This window comes from Manacus candei, unplaced genomic scaffold, assembly GCF_025592945.1.
Source record: "Manacus candei isolate 608988 ecotype Guabito, Panama unplaced genomic scaffold, ASM2559294v1 h1tg000024l, whole genome shotgun sequence".
NCBI classification, from domain to species: Eukaryota; Metazoa; Chordata; class Aves; order Passeriformes; family Pipridae; genus Manacus; species Manacus candei.
The window spans coordinates 8,790,769-8,818,487 of NW_026138072.1; the positions used below are offsets into that span (position 1 = coordinate 8,790,769).

General features: G+C 39.6%; 2 protein-coding genes and 1 long non-coding RNA gene across 3 annotated transcripts in view; 1 reads left to right on the top strand and 2 right to left on the bottom strand.

Annotated features, from left to right (window-relative positions):
• Positions 1–6,719: 6,719 nt before the first annotated feature.
• On the bottom strand, positions 6,720–14,729 carry LOC127471442 (uncharacterized). Its single transcript, XR_007904651.1, has 3 exons — positions 14,651–14,729; positions 12,563–12,613; positions 6,720–8,623 (listed from the first exon to the last, which is right to left on the bottom strand). It is a non-coding gene; the product is annotated as an uncharacterized LOC127471442 (long non-coding RNA).
• A 112-nt stretch (positions 14,730–14,841) lies between these two features.
• SMIM15 (small integral membrane protein 15) lies at positions 14,842–16,237 on the top strand. The gene is made up of 3 exons (XM_051788335.1): positions 14,842–14,904; positions 14,995–15,051; positions 15,801–16,237. The coding sequence occupies exon 3, from the start codon at positions 15,814–15,816 to the stop codon at positions 16,036–16,038; it is 225 nt and encodes a 74-aa protein (XP_051644295.1). The 5' UTR covers positions 14,842–14,904; positions 14,995–15,051; positions 15,801–15,813; the 3' UTR covers positions 16,039–16,237.
• A 1,329-nt stretch (positions 16,238–17,566) lies between these two features.
• NDUFAF2 (NADH:ubiquinone oxidoreductase complex assembly factor 2) overlaps positions 17,567–27,719 on the bottom strand; it is a 48,624-nt gene continuing 38,471 nt past the window's right edge. The window contains exon 4 of the mRNA XM_051788331.1: positions 17,567–18,656. Within this exon, the coding sequence (XP_051644291.1) occupies positions 18,399–18,656 (258 nt within the window). The 3' untranslated portion in view covers positions 17,567–18,398. The remainder of the gene's footprint in view (positions 18,657–27,719) is intronic.

Consider the following 27,719-nt stretch of genomic DNA (forward strand, 5'->3'; position numbering starts at 1 on the left):
CATCCGTATGCATGAGAGCACAAAATCCCACCTCCTCATCACAGAACTCCAAGGAGATTCTGTTGCCAGGATGCTGCAGCATTTTTTACCTAATTTTATTGTTATGTGGTATGGCACTGACTTGAGAGATCCAACTATTCTCCTTTGTGTGATGTGCAATAACTCATATTCATATAGACATTTATACACACAATGTTGCGATTAATAAAACTGGGTTTATTGTAAGATAACTAGGATTTTTTAATGTATATCATAGATTTTTCTTTCCTGGCTGGTATTTTCTTTTCCTATGGATAAACATGTTAACCATGTGCACACATGGTTTTATCTCAATACAAACACTTTTAATTTTCAGATGTAATGAAAAGATCCCCCTGTGTATTCATAAAGGCTCTCCTGGATATTTCTCTCTGGTTTATAAATTGCTTTCAAAGCTGCTTAGGCAATACCAAGTAGTTCATGATAAGATCTGATAGGCACAGTGTCATTCTGGAAAGGGGCAGGCAAAGCAAATATAGATAATATAACAATCGATACTGAAACACAAAACCTAGAAACATAAAATTTTGTTTATTTCTGAAGGCAAGGGGAGAGAATCTTTTTTAGTGAATGTTTATGTAGTCTGAAAAGAAAGCCTAATCTAGTAATGAAAACTGTACAGTGCAAATTCATTTTACATTGGAAGAAAAACATCATCTGAATGCCATTCTTTCAGCTGTGAGTACTGCTATACTAGATTTTTAAGGTGTCCAGTTTGAAGAGTATGAAGCACATACCTGAAACACCCACATGTGCTCCTTGAGTAATGAGAGGGAATCACATAATTTTGTGTGGGGAGGGTTGTTATGTTACAGCATGAGAACAAGGAGAAGAGGAACTTCATACATTAAGGATTAACTTTAAGTTCATAATAAGATGTTTATGGATGATCTACTCATATGATGTTCCTTTAACACTACTGCAGGTACAAGAAGCTATTTCCAGGATTACAGTTCATCTTTTCCCAAATGTTAGAGTCAGATAAATTTCACCCTTAAACTGTAATTTCTTCCTAGCAGTTCTAATGAGGTCAGGGGCTCAATAGTAGCAGGTAGGCAAGATGAATCCTTACATCAGTTCTTTTTAGAAACAGAGCTGATTTAGAAGCACAGAAGAAAAAATTCAGTGCATGAAGCAGGGAAAGGGGCATCTGTATGAATGAGATCTGATTCAGGATGTGGATGGGATGGGAGAGAATTAGGGACAGAACCTTTCTCTGTTTCTAAAAAGAAGCCCACCCTTAGCTGAAGGGATACAATGCCAGCAGCTTGAGAGGGGAGCCCATGCAGACAAAATGCATGAGATGCTGTGCACAGTGCAAATGAGTGAATGGTTCAATGTCTCAGAGGACAGCTGTTTTTTGGCATAGCACATGCAAATGATTCTTCTTCAGCCTGTAACGCTGTACAAAAGATGTCATGGACTTTCACTTAAGTAGCCTTCTCTGACCTCCACAATATTGTTGACAGTGTTATCCATTTGCTTGGAAGAGCTGAAAATGCAGGTGTTAGATATTGTGATGCCTAGCAGAGCATGAAAGACTTGGTGAGTGATGCTACAACCTAGGTCTATCCAACCGTTGGAATCTTATCTTGTTGATGTGCCCTAGAGATGTCTCAGAGGCCACAATTTGAAAATCTTGCTTTACACTACAATTGCCTTGTATTATTCTTGCTAAGAGACTCATATACTATCTCATCCCCTAAAGTACCTGGATGCAGAAGACCTGATGTGATTCTGGTGTTTCATTTCATCTGATGACAGATGAAATTCGTAGCTGGATTGCTGATGATACAGCCAAGCAAATTTAACAGCCAGATGCTACCAATACTGGCAATTCTTCCCCCACATTATTTGCTCTTTGTGCCCTGGCAGATGGGAAGGCGTGTGTTGGAGGAATTTCTCTGACTCAAGGAAGGAAATGCAGCGGTGTGTGCACGGGGGAATGCCAACGTATAGGCCCTGACTGTCACCTAGACTGGCATTTGCTGCTATAGCAACAAAATGGGTTAGAAAGCTAACCTGTCATAAAAGATAACAGTTTGTTTGACAAACACTAGTCAAAGGACTGAAAAGCCATGGCAGCTTCAAATTTCCTCAAAAATCCAAGGCAAAGCTGAGCTTTGTTGCCTTTAATTCACTTTGGAAACAGATAATGTAAATAGGAATTTACACAACATGTGTTTCCAGACTTATTCTGTAATGCTTATCCCACTTTATTTTACACTAACAGTTAGAAACAGATGATTTCCAAGTATCCAGTTGTTTTACTGGTAAAAATCTGGTCTAGGAAAGGAGATATTTTAGCTTGCACTAAGGATTTTACAAATGAAAAAATATACTTAGACTCTCTAGTAGTTATGGTCTTTCATATGGAAGAATGCACAGTTAATAAAAACATGGAAAATAAAATTCTGTATACTTTCTTGAAATTGACCTAAATAAAAACTATCCCAGAACATACTCCTCTCAATTCCTGCTTTATGCAAAGTGTAATTGCCCTGAACTCCTGTAATTGTTTATTTCCATAAAACTTTTCTGAAAACAATAGTAATTCTAGGTTCTAGCTATAACCCCTAGGAAAGGCTGTAGGGTATAAGGTGTAAGAAATGTGATACTACAATCAAGTCCACAAAGAAGGCTGTGTCTTCTGCAGTCTTTGCACACATCTGCAGTGTTGGACCAAAGTACAGGGCAAACACTTGGCTCTTTCCACTGTATTATGTGTTCTAGAAAGAGTAAATCCCAATCACATAATAGGAAAACACCATGGTCCCTCTGAGATGGACACTTCATGTTCTTATAGTGACTCTTATATAATTTAGAATCCTCCTCTTTCAATAGCTAAACTATGAGTTTAATTAGCCGTATTTAATAGGCAGAAATCACTATTTTATTAAATACACATTCCCTGGGAAGATGTAGTTATGTTTGAAGAGAAAAATCTTCTGGCCTTCAGAGTTAGGGCTGCTAACCAATACTGAGAAAAAGGAATCACATATCCCTTATTTTCATCTTTATATTTCTTGTATGTTATCACTAGATATGTGTTAGATAGATGTGGACAGAAGCCGAGCTCCAAACCTGACACTTTCCAAACTATCTGGGAGTTTAGGAATAACAGAGCCCTCTCCATGTGAGGTCCTAGGCTCTGGAATCTTTGGTCTACTAGTTCCTGGATTTAGAAACATTCCAGGCATGCTACATGTCCCTCTTGTCTTGCAGGCATTCAAAGAGGATGAGGCTTGAGAGATGGAAGGGCTGGAAATGCAAAGAACAGGTGGGGTTTCATAACACTAGTCCCTAGAGTGTCTTTGTTTTTTGGAGGAGAATATGTAAACAGAAGCATCAACAAGAAGAAATCCTGATGAACTGAAGTACGTACTGAAATCTTGTAGGCTTTCACCATTCTAAATTCTGAAAGGTACTTAGAGCTGTGGGTTGTTGTACAGGTCTTTTACTTGTTCCACAACAAAAACAGTATGAAGAAACCACACAGTGTAATTGAGTCCCAAATAAACACACTAAATAATACACAAACATGCGAGATATAGCTAGGGGCATACTGCTGCTCTGACTGCTTTCTGGTAGCTTCTGTGAGCACAGAGGGTGCTATTAAAAGGTTCACAAGTGATTTAAAGAGACACTAGAGTATCCTTATACACTATGAAATCAAAACAGTGCTGCAGAAATCAAATCAATAAATAAAAATAAATCTAGACTATAAAAAGAAAGTATTCCACTATGTTGTCCTTTATTTTTTTATGAGAAAAAGTTGAATGTAATGCTTGAAGGAATTTTGATCAATTAGAATAACATTCTTAAACACCACAAATCATAACTGAGAAAGATTCAGATAATAATGCTAAAGTAATACTGAAGTGGTCAGTAAGCTGAAATGGTCTGAACTGTACCAAGTTTCAGCAGCCTGTGAGGTAATCTAGTGCACTGTATTTATGTTGTATTTATAGTTGTTAATCAAACAAGTAATAAATAATTATATACAATTTTTCCTCTAAACCAAAATCAAAACAATAGAAACCTTTAACATAGATGCAATAATACTAACTATCAAGACAAACATATTGTCCTAGTTAGGACAGCTGAGACCAGTTCATCACTGGATGGGTATAACCCAAAACTGTGTATTCTATAGCCTTCCATGCCATTTCCCAGAAACTGGTATTAATGAACCATTTACACCATCTGCACATAGAGCCTGACTCCTCAGGCTATAAACTAGGTGTTAAGAGGCCTGTGAGATAGGAGAGTGCTCTTGTCCTCACGCCCATTAAGGAACCCCCCGCCCTGAGGGAGGTACTGGGCATTGCTACCTGAACTGGAGGATATCTAATCTTGGAGTCTTAGGACCTTTTTAACCACTCGTGGGATCCAGAAGAAGACTGCAGATCACCGCTCTCAACCAGACTGCAGACCACCACTCTCGACTGGACTGCAATCACCACTCTTGACCAGACTGCAACAGCACTCTCACCAACAGGTTTTCCCCTCTCCTTTTCCTTTGAACTCAGGGGGCCCAAAGAACACCACTCTGTTCATGCCCCAGGGTGCTGGGTTATATATTTGGGGTTTGTGGGTTAAAACCAATTGTTTGTCTGTATAATCGTACTTATTGTATTATTTTATTAAATTGTTATTCTGCCTTATAATCTCTCTTTTGAGTTGAGTTCATTTCCCCTGCTGGTTTACCTTTAAACCAGCACACATATCTGTATTTATGTGCTTGTAGTTTTATATTTGCATGGCTCATTACAGACAGTGCTGTTCAGTTTAGACTGTAGCATAATACATCTTGATATCTGTTGTTTTGGGATTAAGCAATTCAATCCCCCATCAGGGTGTAAAAGTGAAAAATGATAGACGAGACATCTCTAAAATAAGCTTGAAATTTCCTACTTTGTACATTATTAAAATTAGAGCTTTAATAACACATCAGCTGCCACCATTTTTTAGCGTTCTAACTATGGACTCCCTTGGTGGGGCCATGGGAGAACTCCTGACTAAGCTACAGTTAAAGAAGTTTCTGTATTGAACACCAGACATATGAGAACTGCAACCAAGATGAAAGTGCAACCTGCCTAGAAGAAAACTTTTCAGAGGTGGTGAACAAAGTGATGCACTCTAAAGAAGCTAAATGTCAGAACCTCATGTTCTTTTCCATACCTACTGACCGCATTAGTGAACTGGCCAACTTTTGAAAGAACCAAATGACAGGTAATAAAAAATTAGTTTTAACTTAAACCATTTAATAAAATCATTGCCTTTTTACATTTGCATTTACTACGTTGTATTCAACAGATCTTTTGTTTTCAATAGGTTTTTTCAATAGACTTTTTTAATACATTCTCAGCTTAGGGTGAATGATGCTAAACACAGCATGAGACAAACATAGCACAATGGGTCACATAGGCTTATTTATGATACAAATTCTTTGTGGGGAACTTTTGCACAGTCTATAACTGGTAGAAAGTCATAGCCTTTTAAAAGTTGCTTCCAAGAAACAGACTGGAATCAGGACAGAAGATTTCTGAAAAAACCCCAGAATTGTTTGTGTGTGGCCTAGCAGCACCTCTTAGGAAGGATTACTGATTTCTCTCCAAAGGGCAAATAGCAAGTAAGGCCCCAACTTCTTCCACATGGCAGCAAAGCGAGGATATTTAACTTACAGTTTTTTTCCACCTGTGATTTATGGGAGCATTAATATAGGGAATTTCTATTAAAGAATTAACAAACCTACCATTGTGGCATTCTGATCCTCAGTTCCACTAAAGCTGTGGCATTCTGATCCTCAGTTCCACTAAAGCTGTTTTATACTTCTCTGGCACTACCAGAATGTTAAAGACAAAAAGGAATCTGAGAATATCTCCCCACTAATCAGACACTGGTAGCATTAATGGATATAATTTGAATCCCTGATACAGGGGATTAGGACACAACTACTCTGTGCTTTTTGAGGGAAGTGGAGTGCAAGGATGAAATTCTCCTCCATGTTTTACCTGTCTTGGGTGTGTGCATCTCTTTTAATTTATTATCTCCCTGAGGCATAGGCATTTTGTAAAGCACTTACCTAACATGCAAGTTCAGCAATCATCTCTAAGACATTCACACAACCCTCTCCTCTGCCTTCAACTTTTTTTTCTGCAGATTCTCAAGTGGTGTAAAATGAACCAGCAGCTTCCAAAAAGCCAAACAATTAAATGCCTGCCTCTCCTACAATGATGTAGGCAATGATTTTCTGAGTATAAAATCTGCATTGTGCTCCTCAATGTCATTTGAGAAGGAAATTCAATATCAACCACAGCTAGAATGAACTGGACTAGGAGTCATGAATGCCCGTCATTTAACCAGGGAGGGCTGTTCTTTCCACTGCCAGAGCAGGCAATGCTCCTTATTGGGACAGTTTGTGGGAACCACTAGAACTCACACATCTTTCTGTTCTCTGTTTCAAAATGGGAAAAGCACAATTCCCTGTGCAAATGTTTGAGCAATTAAATAAACACAACAAGCATGGAGTCGTTAAACTTCAGGGCCAAGTATAAACATACTTTATTGGTTCAAAATGTTTTAAGAATGAAAACCAGAAGTCCCACCTCTCCCTGCCTTGCAAAGGACTGTGACTAATGTGAAAAATGCTCTTGAAAAGGTTTCCCTTTCAGAAGCAAATTGAAGGAAAAAGCATAAAATTCCAGACAGAAATTAAGCAAAACTTTGAGTGGAAAAAGTAGTTCTGGTCATGCAGGTGTTTCTTCGTTAATCACAGTTTACCAGCAAAACTCAGAATCAAGAACATTGTGTCATACTAGGCTGAAAGAGTCTTAATATGTGAAAGCAGGTAATTCAGTACACACATGATATAAAACGCTAAGCTGACACACAGTCAACAACAACGTTATGAAACACTTCAATTCAAAAAGGATATCACAGCCATTGGCTTTTTCCAGCAAACATTATATAACATGTAAAATAACAGACCAAACAACTTAGGGAGGTGTGACAGAAAGCATGAACACCTACCTCATCAGCCAAGCTAGATGAAAGATAGTATTGTTGGGAAATAAAATGAAACAAACTCGCAAAAAAATCCTGTACTTTAATTTGAAGGATTATTACACAATGTAACATACTACTGAGTCAGACTGCTTTAATTGGAAATAAAAACTATGTAGCTGAGCCAAAACTTTTCTTTAGGTGCCACCATCAAGCTGGCATCATTGTCACTAGAAGCACTGGTTTCAATTCAACATTCTATTGAATTACTAAATATGTAATATAAGAAATCCCCTGTGACCGCCTAGGCTACGTGTTGCTTGATTCTGGCTAGGAGATTACTTTGAACTAGCTTCTTTATAGAATCATTCTTTCCCTGTAAAAGGGTCCTTTTGAGATATGTAAACCTGTCCTATCTCTGTATAAGTAAGTGAACACACATATTAGGCCATAAACAAGACTCTCCACCAGATGTACCTCATAAATTTTTTCTAAACATTTCAACTCTTCCTGGACTAATTCTTTTATTAGAAGAAAACATAATCAAAACTCCAACCTATCCTTAACTCTGCTGGCTGTAAGCTTGTCCTCTTCCTTTTCTTACCACCCTTCTGCAATTCTTATCTTCTGCTTTAGAATAAGAATTAATGTTTAGTTTTCCCTTTCCTGATATCTATTATTTCTGAAGTAGTGGCTTTAATTTTCTTTCAAAATGGATTTTTTTTAGACTGGGACATCTAGTTTTTGATTCTGGGACATCTAGTAAAAAAATTTTTAGAAGCTTCTAAAAAATTCAACCTTTTTCTGCTCCTTGTAATAAGTTATTTAGCTTTTAATACTTTACAATATTTTTTAATGAATGAGGAAGATATGAAACACAAATTTAGGAAAGATACATATTACCCCCACCATTTTTTTAAACAAAAGAAATATTGTAAGCAAATGAAATTGTTTAAAAATATGGTTCATTGAAGGTAAAAAACCTGGTAGATGATGACATTTATTGTTGAAAAATAAAGTTAAAAGTTTCCTAGAAGAATGGATTAATCTTTTTTATTTCTTATTAATTAGCCTCGTATAAAAAGTAGTGTCTTGATGACAAAGTCATGTTGAGTGCTGTGTTCAGTTCTATGCTCTCCTGCACGAGAGAGACAAGGAGACCAAAGCAAGTCCAGCAGACATACAGGAAGATGATTAAGCATCTGTCATGTGAAGAAAGGGTGCATGAGCCAGGACTGTTCAGTCTGGAGAGGTGAAGGCCCAGAGAGACCTTATCAACCTGTACAAACACCTGAGTGGGAAAGAAGCAAGCGGGCACAAAGAAGATGTGGCCAGACTTTTCCAAAGAAAGGACCAGAAGCAGTAAGCATTACTCAGGAAATTCCATTTCAATGTAAGAAAATACTTTCTTACTGCGAGGGTAGCCAAAAAGTGGAACAGATTAGCCACGGAGGTTGTGGAGTCTCCATCCATGGAGATAATCAAAACCCTAATGGATATGGTCTTGAGCATCTTGCTTCAGGTGACCCTTGCTCAAGCTGGACTAGATGATCTTGAGGTCTGTGATTCTATGAACCTGGAGGACGATGCTGGCATTACAAAACAAAACAACAAAAAGACACCAAACAAAAAGCTTCTAAACTGGTCATAAACACATTAGACCAGAAATTTAAATATTAAAAACCTTCAAAATAAAGAAATTCCGCACAAACCTTCCAACAGGAAAAATTAGTTCATGAACTGAATTTGATAAGTTTATAAAAAGTATTAGATGACAGTTTCCCACAATAGCTTGTAATAAGACTAATCCACTCAGAAGATAACTCCCAGTCCTAATTTTCAAAACTAGGGTTTTTTAGAGCATGAAGTATGTACAAACATTTCAGAAATCCTGATCTAGTCACAGCAGTTTGAATTAAGGGATTGCTTCCCCTAAAGGCCTACCAGCATTAGTGCATATGTAGTTGCTTCCTAACCCAATTCTATTAAATGATGCAGTTAATCTTAAAAACATCTTAAACAGAGGTTATCTCAAGCATGTTTCTAAACCAGGCAGTTTCAACAGAACTGTTAGAGAGCAGTTACAAACAGGTTTGTAAACAAACACTGGGGACTAGCTTATTAACTTGTATCAACTACGGGCAGAACAGCCCACCTTACTGTGGCCAAAATTACAGCTGTGTATCTTAATTTTTTTTCTAGACATCAAAGGAAGGCAACTCAGACTAAATAGAGATGCAGACGGCATACTGAGCTTTGTTAAGGCCCCAAGTGCACCTCTTCTCCACAGATTGTGTCCTCCGCTACTGTGTGAAGTTTTGTGCATCTCAATATACAAAGGACATCAAACTATTACAAGTTTGTGACCAAGACTCTGAAAGGTCTTGAGGATAAGATTTAGGAGGAGTTGCTGAGCTCACTTTGCTAGTTTGGCTGGGAGAAGACAAAGGTGAGGCGTGACCTCATGGCACTCTACAACTTCCTCGAGGAGAGCAGGAGGGAGCTGGGGGAAATCCTGATCTCATCTCTCTGGTGCCCAGAAATAGGACCCTAGGAAATGGAAGCAAGCTGCATCAAGGGGAAGTTCATATTGAACATTGGAAAATATTCTTCTCTGAGAGGGTGGCTGTCCACTGGAACAGGCTCCCCAAGGAAGTGATCATGGCACGAAGCCTGCCAGAGTTCAAGGAGCATGTGGACAACACCTTTAGTCATGGTTTAGTTTTAGGCAGTCCTGTGAGGATAGGGATTTGGGCTTGATGATCCTTGTAGGTTCCTTCCAGCTGGAGATATTCTGCGTTTCTGTGATTCTGTAATTTAGCTGCCTATGGCTCAAGCTCAGCACTGGCTTCATGCAGCTCTGTGACTTTGAGTCAGAGGTCTGCATAGAAAGAGTGGTGTAAGAAAAAGCTGTAAGAAATAGGGTTCTGTCCACCTTCACGCTGGGCTGCTATTTAGCTTGGGCTCTTGCTCTCGGTCTCTGCCTGAATTTTGTTGCAGGAATGCCTGTGCTTGCTCTTCCACCTTCCTGGCTCTTGACTCTGATCCTGACCTGCTCACTTGACATTGTGGCTTGATCTTGGACCTGTCTCGTCACTACAGGCTTGTCTGGTTGTCTGGACTGTTATCTGAGACTTGCTGCGATCACCAGACTTGCTCTGCTCTTTGTGCTTCAGTACTGTGGGACTGTGCCCTTGTCAGTGAGGCCACAATCCTGCCAGCCTTTGCCCCTGGCTCACCTTTCTATACAGAGTGGCTGCCCTTGCTGCTTCCTGCTAGGTATGGCCATGATACTTTGGAGGGTGCAGAATAAATTCCCATGGTAGTCCTGTGGGCACAGTTCTTAGAAAGCATGCAGCAGAGCAAGGAATACTTCTGCCTTTAAAAGCATACTTGATCTCTTCTACAGAATTTCTACTACCTGGAGAAAGAAAAGTTGGATGAGCATTTGAATCTGTATTGCCTCAGAATGGAGACACAATTAAGGAAATAGCACCTGATTTTGTTGCAGTGGTGAAACATCCTGACGGTAGCTTTCAGTCGTGTGAGGTTTGTAAGCTAGACTACCGAGCTGCTTCTAAACAAATCAGATGTATACCACTGCATTCAGTGACAATCCAAGTTACACAAGTTTAGTTGGTTGTTTTTTCTTAGCGATGCCTGCTCTAATACTCTGAATGTTTGAAACTTAGGAGTGGACCTGGCATTGGCAAAGATAGGCAACCTAATACATTTTAAACTGTAGTAAGACCAAAAATAGGAACAAATGAAGGCTAGAGTAAGGCCTGACACACTTAAGTTCTTCAATTATATAATTCATTATAAGAGTAGTAAAACTAATGCTATTACATAAATGAATCCACCTAGAGCACAGAAGTATTTGATCATTCTTTAATCAAATACTGGACAAATGTACTTCTATGTTCTACCATATTGTCAAGACATGGAAGCATGTAGCACATTACTCAACCTGTGGGTCATGCACTGTCCCAATACGTGCTCTGTTTTTGAAAACATATAGGAGCAGAACAATTTATAAGGGTGGTTTGCAGTGAATTTAAGTACAGCAGCAGTATTAATCATGATTTTGACTACTTTTGCCTTGGATATTCAGACCTTGGGGTCTGAATCATGCTTGGGGTTGATCATGCAATTTACAGAATAAAGATATACTGCACATCCATTTCAACATGAAACACCAATGTTCTTAAACAAAGATTTGTAGGAGAAAAAGAATCCTTAATCCCCAGTGCTGCAAATGAGTTTTGTTGAATCAAGTACACCTGTAAAACCCAGAATGTTATTGGCTGCCACATTCTGTGAATATATCACAGATGGTCAAAAAAAGGGCCAATAAGCTTTCACAGGCTGGAGAAAAAAAAAAAATAATCTTTTTACCTTTCAAACCTCCCAAAAAACCCTCCATTTTGCAACAGAAAAGAATTCCACCTACCTCCTAAAGAAAAAGGGAACTCCAGCAAGTGGAGTTCAGGACATGCCCAGGACATTAACAAGTACACATAAAGATTACTGGAGAATTCATGCTTATACAGAATTCATTCCTTATACAGAATTATTCTGGACTACTGATACATGTCAACACATCTGAGTGAAATGAATACATTTCCTCAAAGCTTGTCTTCACCACACAGAATCAAACATTTACAGACCCTTCAGTCTCCACTGGCATGAGAAAGACTTTGCTTTCTTGCAAGTAACTCTCCCATTTTCCATGCCTGTATTATATTCACAGCATTATTATATTCACAATTCTCTGCATTGTATCTTTATTACTGCTTGATTTTTGGAGTGCTGTTTCCATTTATCTGCCCACTTCCTCTTTGTGATCTTTCATCAGTGGATCCTTCCCTGACATATACAAAATTAATGAATCTTAAAATACGCACAGGCACACACATAGCTATAAATAGCAGAACAGGGGCATTTAAAGGAATTCTGGATGAGATGTAAAAGAAAGTGCAGATTTGCAAAGTAGCAGCTCAGTGACAAAATTGTGGTTAACACAAATACATGCCTAAGGTGGTCTTTTAAAGTACTCTGATGGTATGCTAAGGGTTGTGCTGCTTTGTGCGAGCTGTAGGGAATTCTGGAATTTCTGTTCTCTCTTTGACTACTTAAAGTACAATTGAGTAACTCAGAAAACCAAAACAAGTATCCTCATCACCCATGGCCTTGTGGGTGAATTATTCTGAATTTGGTAGAGGGTAAGCCATAAAGTAATCCTCCCCATCAGGTAGTATTTCCATAACATCTCTTCATTCCTAATAAAGATGTACTGCTGCTTTCAGTCAAGGTGGTAGCCCGGGACTGTCTTCTCTTCCTAGCCCCCTGTTTTCACAGATATTATAGGAGCAGAATTGTTATGTATGAGACGTCTACTACTTTGCCAATATAACCAGTCAACAGCTTCACAAGATATTAGCTGGAAAAGGACAGCAGGAGAGGTAATTATATAAGATCTGTTTTCTAGGAAAAGTGAATTAAAAATCCCTACCTTTTATTTCTTCCCTGCCACAATGAATCAGGCACTTTCATCTTTAAATCACTAAGGCAGAGAAGACATTGAAAGACAGACAGATGAGACAATTACTATTGTGTGAAAGACTGGTACTAGAAATTAACTTTGCAGCAGATCTAAAGATGGTAATATTAAACAGTTTGTATATAGTTGTTGACTAAGTCTGTGCTTATTTTGGAATGTGTATCTAAATTTGACATTCAAGCATCAGAAATGTAATTATGTCCCCTCTAGCCCAATACGTAATTTCACCAGAAATAGGATATACTTATGTAATAGCCTACCTACTTCTAACTTAGCTACACAGCATGCAAAAACTTCTTACAATGATATCATTAAATACAACATCTCCAAACTAATATCTTAAGTCCAATAAATTTGGGTTGTTATGTTTTGTTAAGATTTACAAACTACAGACCGAACAGGGACCCATAACTTCTTTTAAGGGTTTTAATGCTCACCTAAATGGCTGAGTAACACAGGTACAGAGATACATATACAGATATCTACCAAAGGTCTTGGGGTCTTTGGAGGTCCCTGCTGACTGGAAGATAGTCAGTGTTATTCCCATTTACAAAAAGGGCATGAGGGAAGACCCAGGAAGACCTGTTAGTTTAAACTTAGTACCTGGAAAAATTACAGAGAAGATCACACTGGGTGCTGTTGAAAGGCACTTAAAGAATAATGCAATCATCATGCACTGTCTACACAGGTTCGCAATGGGAAAGTCCTGTTTAACTGATTTGATAGCCTTCTATGACAAGGTCACCTGTCTACTGGATGAAGGGAAGGAGGTGGATGTTATTTTCCTGGATTTTAGGAAGGATTAAGGATTCCTAATGGATTAAATCTGGATTAAGGCTTCTGATAGTGCCCCTCACAGCATCCTTTGGGACATGATGTCCAGCTGTGGGATGAGCAGGTTCATGGTGTGCTGGGTGAAGAACTGGCTGAAGGGCAGAGCTCAGAGGGGTGTAGTGACTGGGATTAGAGCTGGCTGGTGACCAGCCACCAGCAGTGTTCCTCAGGGTGCAGTTCTTATAACAATATCCTGTAGTTTTTATTCAGCCCTAAAGCAATTAGGCAGTTGGATGAGATGATCATTGTAGATGCCTTTGAACCGAAGGATCCGATCCGATCCTATCCTATCCTATCCTATCCTATCCTATCCTATCCTATCCTATCCTATCCTATCCTATCCTATCCTATCCTCAAAAGATATTACAAGAGCCAGAACACAACAGACAGGTTTTGAACAAGAATGCAATAATGTAATTTTGCATATATCACAGAACTGCATTCAACATACTGACACTAAAGCAATTTTATGATTTCATGTTGTGGTGGTGCATCTCTTTCATGACACTTGTCAATGACTCATTGACAAAATATATTTTTATTTAACTGTTTGTTGCCCTTTAAATAATATAAATATTGATGTAAAGAAAAGATTTACAAAACCAGAATGCCCCGGTGGCATTTGTTAGTACATTACAGAGAAAGGAACTCCAGAATTGTTCAATACAATTTGGGTGACTGCAAGATCCTCTCATATACTAAGCGAATAAGCTCCTTTTTCTTGCTTCGAAAACATAACAACGTTTTTATTCACATCAGTGTATGTGTGAAAGGAAGAAGACTTGGTGCAACACACAAAGGCAAATACGAGATTTTTGAATTTGATTGAATTTTCAGTATGAGCACATTAAAGGCTCAGAATATTCGGAGATCAACCGAATTATTTTCGCTGAGGTGAGTTCAGTGGGGATCAGCGCAGCAGCCACAGCAGCTCATGCATGGCTGGTACCCCCGAGGACAGCACTGTGCGCCCGCCGGAGGGTCAGGGCTCTCAAAAGATGCACGACATATTTGGGGTACACCGCCGAGGTACTGGCACAAGTTCCCTCCGGTCTGATCCCACCGTGCCGCGCACCCGAGCGGCAGCACACCGCCGTTCTCGGAGCGTACCCCGTCCCGACCGGCCGCTGCCAGCCTTCCCTGGCGGCGAGCGGCACTCCAGCCTCTAAAGACTACTCCACAAACGTGAACTACCCATCCGGGTACCTCTGGAATGCCTTTTTCCCAGCGTAAAGCCTTTTCCCAAAGCAGTGATGACTCCCTCCTCCGCACTCCGTTCCTCCCCTGGCCGGTGCCCGTGGGGCGGCACCGCGCAGCTCTCGGGAGGGCGGAACGCCGCGGGTCCGTCCTATCCCCGCCGCAGGCGGGCTCTGATGCCCCACTCCGCCCGGCCTGGGCGGGGCGGCTCAGCTGCCTCTTTCCTGTTTCCGCTCGGAACCCCGGAGGCGTCCAGGGCCGCGGTATCGCGGGGGCCGGAGGAGGGAGGCTGGGGCGCGGCACCGCTGCTGGCGTGTCGCCTCCCGCTCACGGCCCGTGTGTTCTTTCTGTAGGGACCTCGGCGCCGCCCTTGCGCCGCTCGGCAGGCCCGCAGCGCGCCCTGGGCCCAGGTGAGGTGGAGCCGGCCAGGACAGGGCGAGGGGAGCGGCGGGAGGGACAGAGGGGTCGGTCCAGTCGTTCGCAGGGGAGACGCGGTGGAGCCGACACCGCCGCCGGGTTTCTGTTCTCCCGGCTACCGCCAGCTCAGTGTCTGAAGTGCTGCCCGGGCTCCCTGCCGTCCCTAGTGAAACCTATGGAGAGAGAAACCAACCGGGCTGGCTTTCCTTCTTTTCCAGAGAACCACAGACCGTACTCTTTTTTTCGATTTAGCAATTTATTCTTGGTAGTATCTGCAGCTCTATTGGATGGAATGCCTAATTCTTTTATAAACGCTGAACTTTAAGGTGTAGTTAGTGCTTTGTGTTACGCTTTCACATACCATGCACTACTTTTCTAGCAAAAATGGGCTTGCTCTTTGATGACAATTTGTATTAAAACGGTATTTGCTATCAGAGAATTGTTAGGGATCACAGAATTGTTAGGGTTGGAAGGGACTTCTGGAGATCATCCATTCTAACGACCCTGCCAAAGCAGGGTCACCTGGAACACGTCCAGTTGGGTTTTGAATGTCTCCAGAGAGGGAGACTCCACGACCTCCCTGGGCAGCCTGTTCCAGTGCTCTGCCGTCCTCAATGCAGAAATATTCTTCCTCATGTAGAGGTAGAACTTCTTATGTTTTGTTTTCATGTATGTGTGCCTTTATTTTTCTGAGTACTCAGAAATTATTTTTTTTTATTATTCCACGGGGTTTTCCCAATAGAAGAACAGAAAAGATGTTCGATATTAAGGCTTGGGCTGAGTACATCGTGGAGTGGGCTGCAAAGGACCCCTATGGCTTTCTTACCACGGTGATCTTGGCCCTTACGCCGTTGTTCGTGATCAGTGCAGCACTTTCATGGAAGCTTGCAAAAATGATTGAGGCCAGGGAGCGAGAGCAAAAGAAGAAACAGAAACGCCAAGAGAACATTGCAAAAGCCAAACGAACAAAGAAGGATTAAATGGGCAAAAATGACCTGCCGTGCGCAAAGAATCCACTTTTTAAATGAAACACTTGTATGTTTTGTGTTGTAACTGTCCTTTGATACCTGATCCTGTTATTTCTTGAAGTATGAAATGTAATACTTTGAGTGTATTTTTTTTCCTGATGATTTGTGTTCAAATTTGCCCAAGTGACACTTATTAAATCTACTACTTGTGGTTTCTAGCGCAGGTTGCTTTTCTAAATTTGCATGTTATGTTAAAAAATTACCCTGTTGCGTAACTCTGGAGGTAATTTGTTTTTCCCCTTAGCTGAGCTATGACTTAACAAGTGTCTTAAAGTTGTCACATCTAGGGGAAAATGTGAATAATAAACTGGATTACAGAAATGCATGTTTTGGCATACCTTCAGCAGAGCCGTAGAGATAACTGTAGCTTAATTAGATAGCAGAGATGACTGATTTCCTTTAAGGACACTGTATATGGCTGCGTGTGCCTGTAATGGCTGCTGCAGTGTCTTTGATGGTGGGGCTTCCCTGCAAAATTAACCTACCTTAGCTCTTCCTGTTTCCTGAACTACCAGCCATGAACAGCCTTTAAATTCAGCCCAAACTCTGGGAAACTGATTACTTGTTCTTGTTAGCTTCATTTGTCTTAAGGCACTCATCATGTTCTACAAAATTCAGTACTATGTTGTTTGGTCTTTCCTAACAATCACCTGTAACTAATTTGTTTCTGCCTTCATAAATTCTTCATGCCTCAAAGAATAGCCATAAACAGGGTGAGACCAAAGACCCAGCTGGCCTAGTGTTCTGTGTCCTAGTGACCTGTAGCACATGGCTGTGGGAGGACAGTGCACATGCTGGTGACAGTAGTTCTTCCTACTTTCTGACCTGGCTACCTTTGATCTAGGACCTTTGAGTTTAGGTGGAATTCTTGTTCTCATAGCCCTTGAAACTCTGCTGCCTTACATGTTGCAAAATGCTGGTATACTGGAAGAAAAAATAAAAAAGGTTTGTGTAGGAAACATGCCAAAATTATTTAACCTTATTTCCAATTTATGTTTCTTAACAGAACAGATTAAATTTTCAAAGGCCTCTACACGGTCTAGTTCAAAAGACCTTGTGGCAGTCATTAAGTTTTTCTATTTTGCGTATATCTAAACAAGCAGCACAGAGTTGTGCATTTCAGGAGATAGTCTTTGATTATGTTTAAAAATAAAACCTTAAAGTAGTACCATTGTTCAAATGAATAGACCTATAGATCTCGCTGACACCAAGGGGGATCAGAAGTGGGGAGTTTAACTGAAATTACTTAAAGTAAATGTGAAGTTGATCCCCTTTCAATTTTGTTGGTGAAAGCAAGCATTATTAGGATATGACATTTGGGCATTTTATAAATATGTGAGATTATGTCTCCATGTTTTGTATGAAGTGTTGTCAAATATATATGTGTTCCACCTTTGATACCTACACAGCTTGAAACACAGGGAGGAGAACTGATGAGGGATAAACTCCATAAATAAATTTGATACTTTTTGAAGAAAAATTGTGTGGTCTTTATTTTTATTTGAAGTTCTCAAACATCCTCTCTAAGCAAATAATCCATACATTTTATGTATCTAAACTGTGGCCAAAATGATCGAATCATTCAGGGAAGTCCATGGATACACCAGAAATAAAAACTAATTTTATTTTTTTCTTTAAATATTCATGACAGTCCCTTGTCCCAAACCTCGTATTATTTTGCAGCAGCTTTATCAAGTACTTCGAGCCTCTATTATAGCAGCTATATGTAGTTTAACTGATTTTATCCTGTGCAAATTGCTGGCTTAAAATCAAACATTCAGATATGTTGACTGTTTTCTTTAAGTTACAAGAACGTCTCTATGATGAATGCAGTGTGTAATCAGTGTCGTGTCATAGTGATTCCTGTCAATGAAATCAGCTTTTCCATCTGCTTGCCAGTGGAGAGCAGACTGGCACTGACAAGGGAGTTATTGTAAAGAGATATCTTGGCCAAGGTTTGGGAAAATGTAAGTGTACCGACCATTACATCAAAAACAATTTTAAAAATAAATTAGTATTCAAGAAAAAAACAATTTAGACTTATTTAGGGAAATTAAGTTAGACAACATTCTAACTGAATTCAGGACTAAATGATGAACAGCAGCTGTCAAAACCAAACTTAGTAACACATCTTGTTTTTCACTAAACCCAAACATTTTACATCAGTTTTTCGTGATTAAGCCCATTTGAATAGTTCTGCAAAAGTAAATTAAACTGCTTTAATACCACTTCATTGCACACTTTCATGTAAAGCTCTTTATGTTGTCTGTTAAAACATTTATTCATGAGCAATATCTGTACAATACAATTGTTCATTTATTTTGACTACTACCACTGCCTGGTGGCATCCAGGCACCAGGCTGGAAGGTATTTGCAGTGCTTGTAGGATCTTCCGAAGGCTCCTTCTTTCCATAGTAAGGGGCAGATGCATGACCTTTAACCTGAGTATGACCTGGTTCAGCAACAAGTCCCTCCTTGTATTCCTTGGACTGAAGCAGCTTATCCTTTTCAGATACATCTTTTATTTTCTGTTTCATTTCTTCTCTATAATTTTCATTCCTAAGAATCTCCTAAGAACAGAGTAGAAAGATAATTAGATGATTCACAAGCCAATCCAATACTAAATGTTGTAATAAAACATTTTAAACAGTTGTTGCTTTTCTTAACTTTATAATCCCCATTTTCAAATATTTAGATAAAATGTGGCAAAATTAATTGGTTTTCCCCAACCTCAAATTCAACGCTTTTTTAGAATGTTCTTAATATTTTGATCCTATTGGTGAAGCAAAATTGCATTGTGGTGTCCATTTCACTGTTCTATTGGAGCAAAAAGAAGAAATTAAGAAATTAGGTACAGTCATCAACAAATGTGAAAATACATTAAAAATAAGGCTACCTCTTGCATTGTTTTCTGTGTAGGACTCGATACTTATAGCTATTTATCACTTGCATCTCTTCCTGTAATTCACTATGCCTCTGGTATTAGGTATCTGTGCCACAGGGCACAGCTTTGCGAGATACAGATGTGCAACCTTGACTCTGCTAGTGCATAAGCTGAAGACACGCAAGATTAGTAAATAAATACCTAAAATCACAGAATCACAGAATGGATCAGGTTGGAAGGGACCACAGTGGATCATGTGGTCCCACCTCCCTGCCCATGCAGAGTCATCCTAAAGCACACTGCACAGCATTGCATCCAGACAGTTCTTTAATATCCTCAGTGAGGGAGACTTCCCACTTTCTCTGGGCAATCTGTTCCTGTGCATAGTCACTTGCACAGTAAAGAATTTCTTCCTTATATTCAGGTAGAACTTCCTGTACATCAGTTTCTGCCCATTGCCTCTGGCCCTACAGCTCTGCACCACTGAGAAAAGCCTGAATCCATCCTCTTGGCACCCTCTCTTCAGATACTTGTATACATTGATGAGGTCTTTTCTGACTTGTCTCTTCTCCAGGTTGAACAGGCCTAGCTCCCTCAGCCTTTCCTTGTGAGAAGCTCCAGTCCCTTAACCATGTTTGTCACTCTCTGCTGAACCCACTCCAGGAGCCCCATGTCTCTCTTGCAATGAGGAGCTCTGAACTGGACACAGCACTGCAGGTGAGGCCTCACCAGGGCTGAGTAGAGGGGCAGGATCACCTCCCTCAACCTGCTGGCAGTGCTCTTCCTACTGTACCCCAGGATACCATTGCGCTTCCTGGCCACAAGGACCCACTGCTGGCTCATGGACAACTTGTTGTCCACCAGGACCCCCAAATTGTTCTCTGCAGAGCTGTTTTCCAGCAGGTCAGCTCCTAGCCTGTACTGGGTTATTCTTCTGCAGGTGCAGGACCCTGCACTTGTCCTTGTTGAATTTCAGACAGTTGTTCTCTGTCCATCTCTCCAACTTGTTGAGGTCCTTCTGAAGGGCTGCACAGCTCTCTGGGGTATTGGCCACTCCTCCCAGCTTTGTGTCATCAGTGAACTTGCTGAGGAGCCATCTGCCCCTTCCTCCAAGTCATGGATGAACAAATAATAAAATACTGGGCCCAGTATTGAACCTCATCACTAGTGACAGGCCTCCAGCTAGACCCTGTACAATTGATCACAACCCTCTGGGATCTGCCATTCAGCCAGTTCTCAATCAACCTCACTGTCCACTCATCAAGTCCACATTCATGAGTTTGCCTATGAGGACGTTGTGAGAGACAGTGTCAAAAGCCTTGCTGAAGTAGAGGTAGACAATATCTACTGTTCTTCCTCACCCATCCAGGTAGTTGTTTCATTGGCAATTGGGTTGGTCAAGCATAATTTACCTTCAGTGAATCCATGCTGACTACTCCTGATCACCTTTTTGTTATTCACGTGGATAGAGATGACCTCCAGAATGAAGAAAAAGACTGAATGCTTTCTTCAGATTACAAGTATATGACAGAGTTAAGGACAAAATAGAGCAGTACAGTTTGCTCTCTGAGCAGAACACCATTGCATTATTTTAGGAATGGTGTTAAAAAATACATGTGATGTTGCCAAGAGTTGACATAGAAACCTTGAACACCTAAGAATGCTTTAAAAGGCAGTATTTAAAAAACCCTTACCTTAGAGGTATCATGGAAATACCCCTTTTTATTAGTTCTTAATTGCCTCTGTACTTAAATTCACATATGCACAGAGCAGGTGCAGAACTCTTCATATACCTATACTGCACGGAAATATACAAGCACACAAACGACTTTGCAAACTGAAGGGGTGGAGAAAATTCTCCTATACTCCAATAAAAATATTGCCAAGTGTAGGAAGATCAAATTTTCAACAGTCAGTATAGCAAAACCTCATTGTAACGTCTCTCAATTCTATCCTTGTTTACCTCATGCCCACATAATTCTACCTCCTCCTGACTGATTTAAAGGGGATTACTCCTACGGTGCTTGTATTAACCCACTACCAAGAAACAAGGTCAAATACGTTTGTGATATCTGAAGACTGCATCACAGTCTCTGCTAAAAAAAATGAAATTATTTATTAAAATACAAATGTAATTTCCTTTCTTTGAACAGCTACTTTCTCATTTAAAATCTTTTCAAGTGATTACTTTAACATAAAGTTATCTTAGTCAGGTAAGAGCAGCTGTAACTAAATTCCAAATGCTCCGAGTCCATTTTAAATCTTGATGTATAATTATCTTCTAGTTTTCCAACTTCAGTAAGGCTATTTTAATCAGCTTTCACTGGACAAAGTGTAGTTCTGATCTAGTAAAATAACCATGTGAATCTTGATAAAGAGAAATTATCCTTATTAGCAAACATAGGAAAAAAAACCCCCTGAAGTGACTTGTTTAGAATTTTCAATATAATCCATACCAGAACAAAAATTTTTCAAGTTCTAAGTATCTGCACACCTCCTTTTTAGGCATTAAATTCATGCCACTAATATGTACATTGAATTCAGTGGGTTTCTGGGTTCAATTTAAAGAAAATGTGAGTTGGAAATCTTGAGTCATTGGGCATGTTAGAAAAATTGAGTCAAATAGATGAGTTTTCTTATCATAAACACATTGTCCTTTGATGCTGGCAAGTTCATTTTGTGGATTCTCTCACAGGCACTGAGTCCTTTCTATTTCTAATATTATCACCAGAAAATACATTATTTTCAATTCTCACTAGAACATGTACTTTTTTTTAAAACATTCTGATTCTGTTTCTAAATACCATTGGTTCAGCTATCACAGCTGCTGCAGTCTGAAGCAGTTATGACACTGAAATTTCCCTGCCAGGACAGGTATTTAAATAAAAGATCCAAGTAGTTCCAAATCTGAATATGATAATCAACATTGTTCAAAATGCAAATTTTAATGAAACTATTGCATGCATATTTGTTGAAGGAATTATCCTTAAAACACACTAGAAATATGCAGGATCTTTATAACTAATCTTCCAGATTTGCCTTCAGTTTATCTGTATGGCAATTAAATATAGTGAGAGGTAGAAAGGTTCCTCCCCAGACTCCCTCCTATCACGTGGACAGTGGAAGAGGAATTGACATCTACAGTGCTCTTCTCCCCAGGACAAGTAGCCTATAGATCTGCTTGGTACCACAGGTTTCTCCAACTCACCTGCACACCATCACACTCTCACTTTGAGGCTCCATTGCAACCCAGTCCTTTACTGTTTGATATACTATGAAAAGTAACAGAGAGCTAAATATTTGTGCATTTTCTGTTTGGTTGGGTTTTTTTATTTTTTCATTGAAGTTATACTGTCAGGTTCAGAACATTTATCTTCTCTCCTTCTCCAAGATGAATCACAGTATTTCATAAGATGGCTGGCTTCACTAAAAACTGCCCCCCAAAACATAGCAATTAATTTTCTGCTGAAATGTAAGCACATGAACATGTAATGTGCTCTGACCTTCAAGGGAAATACAGAATTAGTCTATCCATCCCAGAGAACATAGTATCTTCCAGATAGCTGCGATTTTCTAAGGAGTAGCTTCTTTTTCTGACACTCTCTTTTTGTACAAATAAATGATGTAAGCCCTTTGAACCAGTAGTTCTCAGGAAGCACTCGGCACCTAAAGAGTATCAGAAATGTCCTTCATTTTTATGAAAAGAGAAAACTAAGGACTGGGGTTATGCTGCAAAACTAAAAAATGAAAAATGCCTTAAGACATCCAGCCATCATGTGCCAACAGTTACATCCAACTACATGTTCTAAGGTTTATTTTTAGATGGAAAGTAAAAGAAGACTCATTGCAGGTAACTACCTGGTGATTATTCTAAGCTGTATGAGGTTTTTAATCCTTCTGATGTTTGGAGCTGCATGTCTTCCCTCCTAAGGAAGGCAGAGTTTAAGAAAGTTATGTCTAAGGTTTTCTTGAAGATACCAAAGGAGATACCAAAGTGGCCCTATGTGGAGTTTGAAGTAGCTGCTTTTCATCCAGAAACTGACAACTTCTGCATATTCTGACATTTTAGCATTGATAACAGCTGCATGAAAAAAGAATGAATATGGCCTGCTCATGGGGGCAACACATCCCAAGACATGTTGCTGTCTTCCAAGTGCATTGCTGCAAAAGGCATCAGGCTGTATTTCCTGCCACTGGATGAAATTTCCACTTTTCTTGAAAACTCTATTTTCATTTAGCACTCTTGCTTAATTATGGCAGCTGAGATGTATCACCAAATATCCCCTGCTGCCTGGAAACTGTATTCACCTCCACTCCATAGATAGAGAAAAATCTACAAGTTTGTCTCTAGTGAAAAGGATTTTCACTGCCTACCAGGCTGTACTGGAAGACCTGCTTTGTAGGGTGAACATTTGGAATGCAGTGTTCTTTCACTCTTAAAGGATCTTATATTGTCACTTCTTCTCCTTTTGTGAATAAAGCTTTACAGAATAAATAAAAGTAATTCCTCCTAGCAGGAAAATGTCACAAAACAAAAGAGGGTTCTCTAAACTTACTCATTCTTTCAGCTGGGATCTCACTTCAGAGTGACTAGCCTTTGCTGTACACTTCTCCACAGGTAAAAGCCTGTACTTAATAATTTCTATCCTGCAGCACCTCCTGAACCCCACAATCGGAGGAAATATTCCTCCCCCTCCTCTTACTTCCTCACTGTTTCCCTCTTGGCCTCAGGCAAGCATCAGTTACACCATCACTTGCCTCTCACAGAGCATTTTCAAACTACTAAAGGCAAAGGGCAACATGGGGTTATGAATGTAGCTCTAAGGATGCAGGTATCTAGACACAGAGTACCAATGTAACAATCTCTAAACAGAATTGTTTAAAAGGTTATTTTAACACACCGGCACTTGTTTTAGTTTTGTTCTTTCCAGAAGGTTTTCTAAAGACATTGTACCTAACCCTATAAATACAAGGGTTGTATTTATTATTAACTACGAGCAAGGTGTCACATTCATTTCAGATGGGTTTGTATTTTGATTAAATTAAAGATAAATAGCTTATTTATGTTGTTTTAGAAACCATTCCAACTTTCTAAGTTATCTTATATACGTAAGTTGAAATGATTTCTCCTGATTTGAATAGGGTTCTGATGCCAGAACTGAGAAACATCTGGACAGATTAATGCTCTTTGTTTGAACTATACAGACACTGCATATTCATAGAATACTTGCATTTTGTGTCTAGTTTGAATATTTTATGTTTCATCATTAATGTACTTGAACTTTGAACTCTGCCTGTTAAAAATTCATACATACAAGTTGGCAGAAAGATAAAAAAATAATAAATGGAATTGAAAAATTGCTTTGGCACAGTATTTAAAACATGGATTGTTATAAGACAGTTTAACACATTAGAATTTTTCTTCATTATCAAATTGACTAAATATATGGCAAAGTGCTAAGTTAAGCTGAATCACCATTTTTTACAGTATCGCCAAACTAGTTACCTAAACTCCATTTTCCGGTTTGACAAGTTAAATAGACAAGATGAAATAACTGGCTATTACATCATATTTCAAGAGTAGGAGGTAGAGAGAGGACCTTGTCTCCGGGAAGCACTGAATGTTCTGATCCAGGGCAGGTCTTGATAACTCAGCCACTGAACATGAGCTCAGCAGTACCAAGCTGGGAATGAGAAACAACCACCACATTGAAGGGCTGTCAGGGCATGGCAAAAACAGAGGAGCAGTTTGGATTAGAAAGGCATATCTGGATTTGCTAACAAGCAAACAAGGAACTGTTGCTGTGACTCAGTTGCAGTTTGTTCTTTGCATTCCCCTTAGTCTACATATGATATAGTCTGTACCAGCCCTTTTCCTGGTACACTTTACTTTGCCCTCCACGCCCATTCAGCTGTGCTGACAGTGAATTAGGAGATGGAACCAATGCTCCATGCACTCACTCCCACATGGATAGGAGCTGCAGAACAGCAGCAGCTCCCTCCTCTGCAGCCTTCGGATCTGCAGCATAGGCAAATTGGAAGGAATAGGACAAATTGGTGCCTCAATACTCCTCTGTGCAGGTTGACAAGCACCTGTGTTTCCAACCTGAAAATAACAAGAGGGAAAAAACCTAAAATCTAAAAGATGATGGCTTCTGCAAGCGTTCAATTTGTTTTTTTTAATTGACTTCTCAGACCACTTCCTTTTATTTAAGACCTTAGTAGCTCAGCTCTTTATATTGTCAAATTTTACTGCCCTTTCACAGAGTAATAATCCTCCCTGGAATCATGCCCAATTTACTATGCAAAAAACTGCTACTTACTGCAACCTGAATTATTTGAATAGGCCCAAATCCTGATTGTGATCCTGGACAACAACGGTAGGAAATATTTTGCTCAGAGACATGTTTATCCCTGTGCTTTTTAAATATTATTTCTCAGAACTGTAAATCATATTGTGCAGCTTTTGGTGGCTTCACGAGTAAGCCCTATTCTTTGTGTAAGAATGTACAATCTCCAAGTCTGAGTTCTCATTTTAAAACTTCTCAGCTGAAGCATCTGAAAGCAGACAGAGACAAAACTCTAACATGCAATCCCAACAATGCCAAACCAAACATTTTTCTAAACTGCATTCCATTCTCTTTAAAGGAATGTGAATTCTGTGTAAGCTGATCTCTATGACCGAAGCTAGTTTTGATCATACCACCTCTCAAATAAATAATACTTAAGATCAAACAAATGGGAAAAGTGTGTACGCATTGTGGGAACAAAACAATGTAATTTCACTGTAATTATTCAGGGGAGTGAGAGGAAGAAACAATCACTGAAACTTTAGGCTTATCACAACTCACTGAAGTATGTTTTTTTCTCCCTTGACAAGGAGTTTGTCAAAAGAGATAATTATGGAAATGCTAGATATAGTTTGAAAGAAGACAGGCATTGTCACAAAAAGTTTCTTTTTTTAACATTTCACCTTCTATCCAGCTGTGCAATTCAGAAGCCACTGAGATTTATTAACTGAGTAACAAGTACATAATGCATGAGAAAAGCAGTCATTTACAGTGGTTTTCTATTTCAAACTGTTTTCAGATCTTGACACTATTTAAAAGAACATGCAATTCTACTTTACTTCCCACAAAATACTAGCATAACATACACAGGCACACCAAGCAACAGAAAGGTTTCCATTCAAAATGAGAAGCTTCATGGCTGTGCAGCCCTGTGCTTACATCTACCACTTGCAGAATACCACATCACTGGGTTCAGAGATAAACCACATTTCTCTCCATACCAGTTTCTCTTGGCACTGTCATAACTACAGGTCTCCTCATTAGTTTTCTCGCACCTCAAGACAGTCTATAATTTTACCTCTATCTCCATTCTACAGACAAGGCCTTAAACCACGCCAAGTTACTCGGCCACCCTTGAACCTCAGGACATTATCAGAAGCAGTGTGTAGCTACAAGGTCTGCTGGAGACAAAAATAAGGGTTAGATTTCTAAATACATTCAGGTACCTTGTGTCACAGACAGTAGTGTGGAAGAGCAAGAATCAGAATGGGAATGATTCCAGGCGTGGAAAAAGATAAAGAGCAATTGAAAGGACTTTATTATATGGACTTTACAGTTCTTATGTGTTTATAAATATGTGCATTGTATGATTTCCCTATGGTTGTAATGCCCGGGCTTGCCCAGGCATGCCTCGTGGTGCCTGATCCCTGCTTCTCCCTCTGACTGGCTGAAGAAGCTGCAGTGAGGAGAGAGCTACCATTCGTCCTTTCCTTCCCCAGTTCCTCCCCGGTTCCTCCCCAGTTCCTCCCTCTTCGCCTGAGTCCCTATCCCTATTCGTTTTCCTGGTTCTCTGTCTCATGCTTCACCCCATTTTTTGGTGCATTCCACGCCAGAGCTTATAAAACCCTTGCTCACCCTCACTAAACGAGCATTGCACCTCAAACCTCGCTTGAACCCCTTTGTGCAGTGCCGCGGCCCTTCACCCCACCCCCACAGACCACGGCACAGTAGGATTCTTTAAAGGCTGCTACAAATCTGATGCCCTTTGAAATAGGAAAATACTAAAAAAAATCAAATAGAATTTAGGCACAGAAAGTCTTAAAAACTCATTATATGCCTAATATTTTTAATGTTTGCTACTTCCTTAAAAATATGTCTCTTAGTTCCTTCTAGGTTTAGAAGCTGAAGACTCAGAGTCTTAGATACAAAATACCTAAACTAAACCAATTGACATGACTCTTACTATCTATGTGGGCAAAACCTGGCGGTGTGTTGAGAGACAGGCAGAGATATAAGTACACTGTTGAAAGTGGTACCATAAGCAGAACTTACAAGTATTGTATGCATCCAGCCACTACCAATAGAAAATAAGAATTTCTTTCATCACTATTTTTAATTATATTTACATAATGCTATCTGTGATAGTGCTAAGTGTGAGACATAGCCACAGTGGTCCAGTAGATATTAGATTTCCTATTTGCCAGAAAACTTGCTACATACATTTAGTTTCCTATACACATAATAAAGAAATGTATTAGTCTACTTCATTATTTATGCCTTGTTAAACTGGTTAAAATATAATTTACAGCTTCACAGGAATAAAGGTAGTGACAAATGTTCCTCAGCCAATCGTGTACGACCATACTCAAAACATATATAAAGGTATTGATGACAAAATGTTACAGTAATGCAAAAATATACATATTGAAGCTCAGATTCTCATCTGTTATGAAGCAGTA

What these genes read in the sequence shown, in the direction of transcription:
- SMIM15 (XM_051788335.1), top strand. Translation starts at nt 15,814, where the DNA reads ATGTTCGATATTAAGGCTTGGGCTGAGTACATCGTGGAGTGGGCTGCA.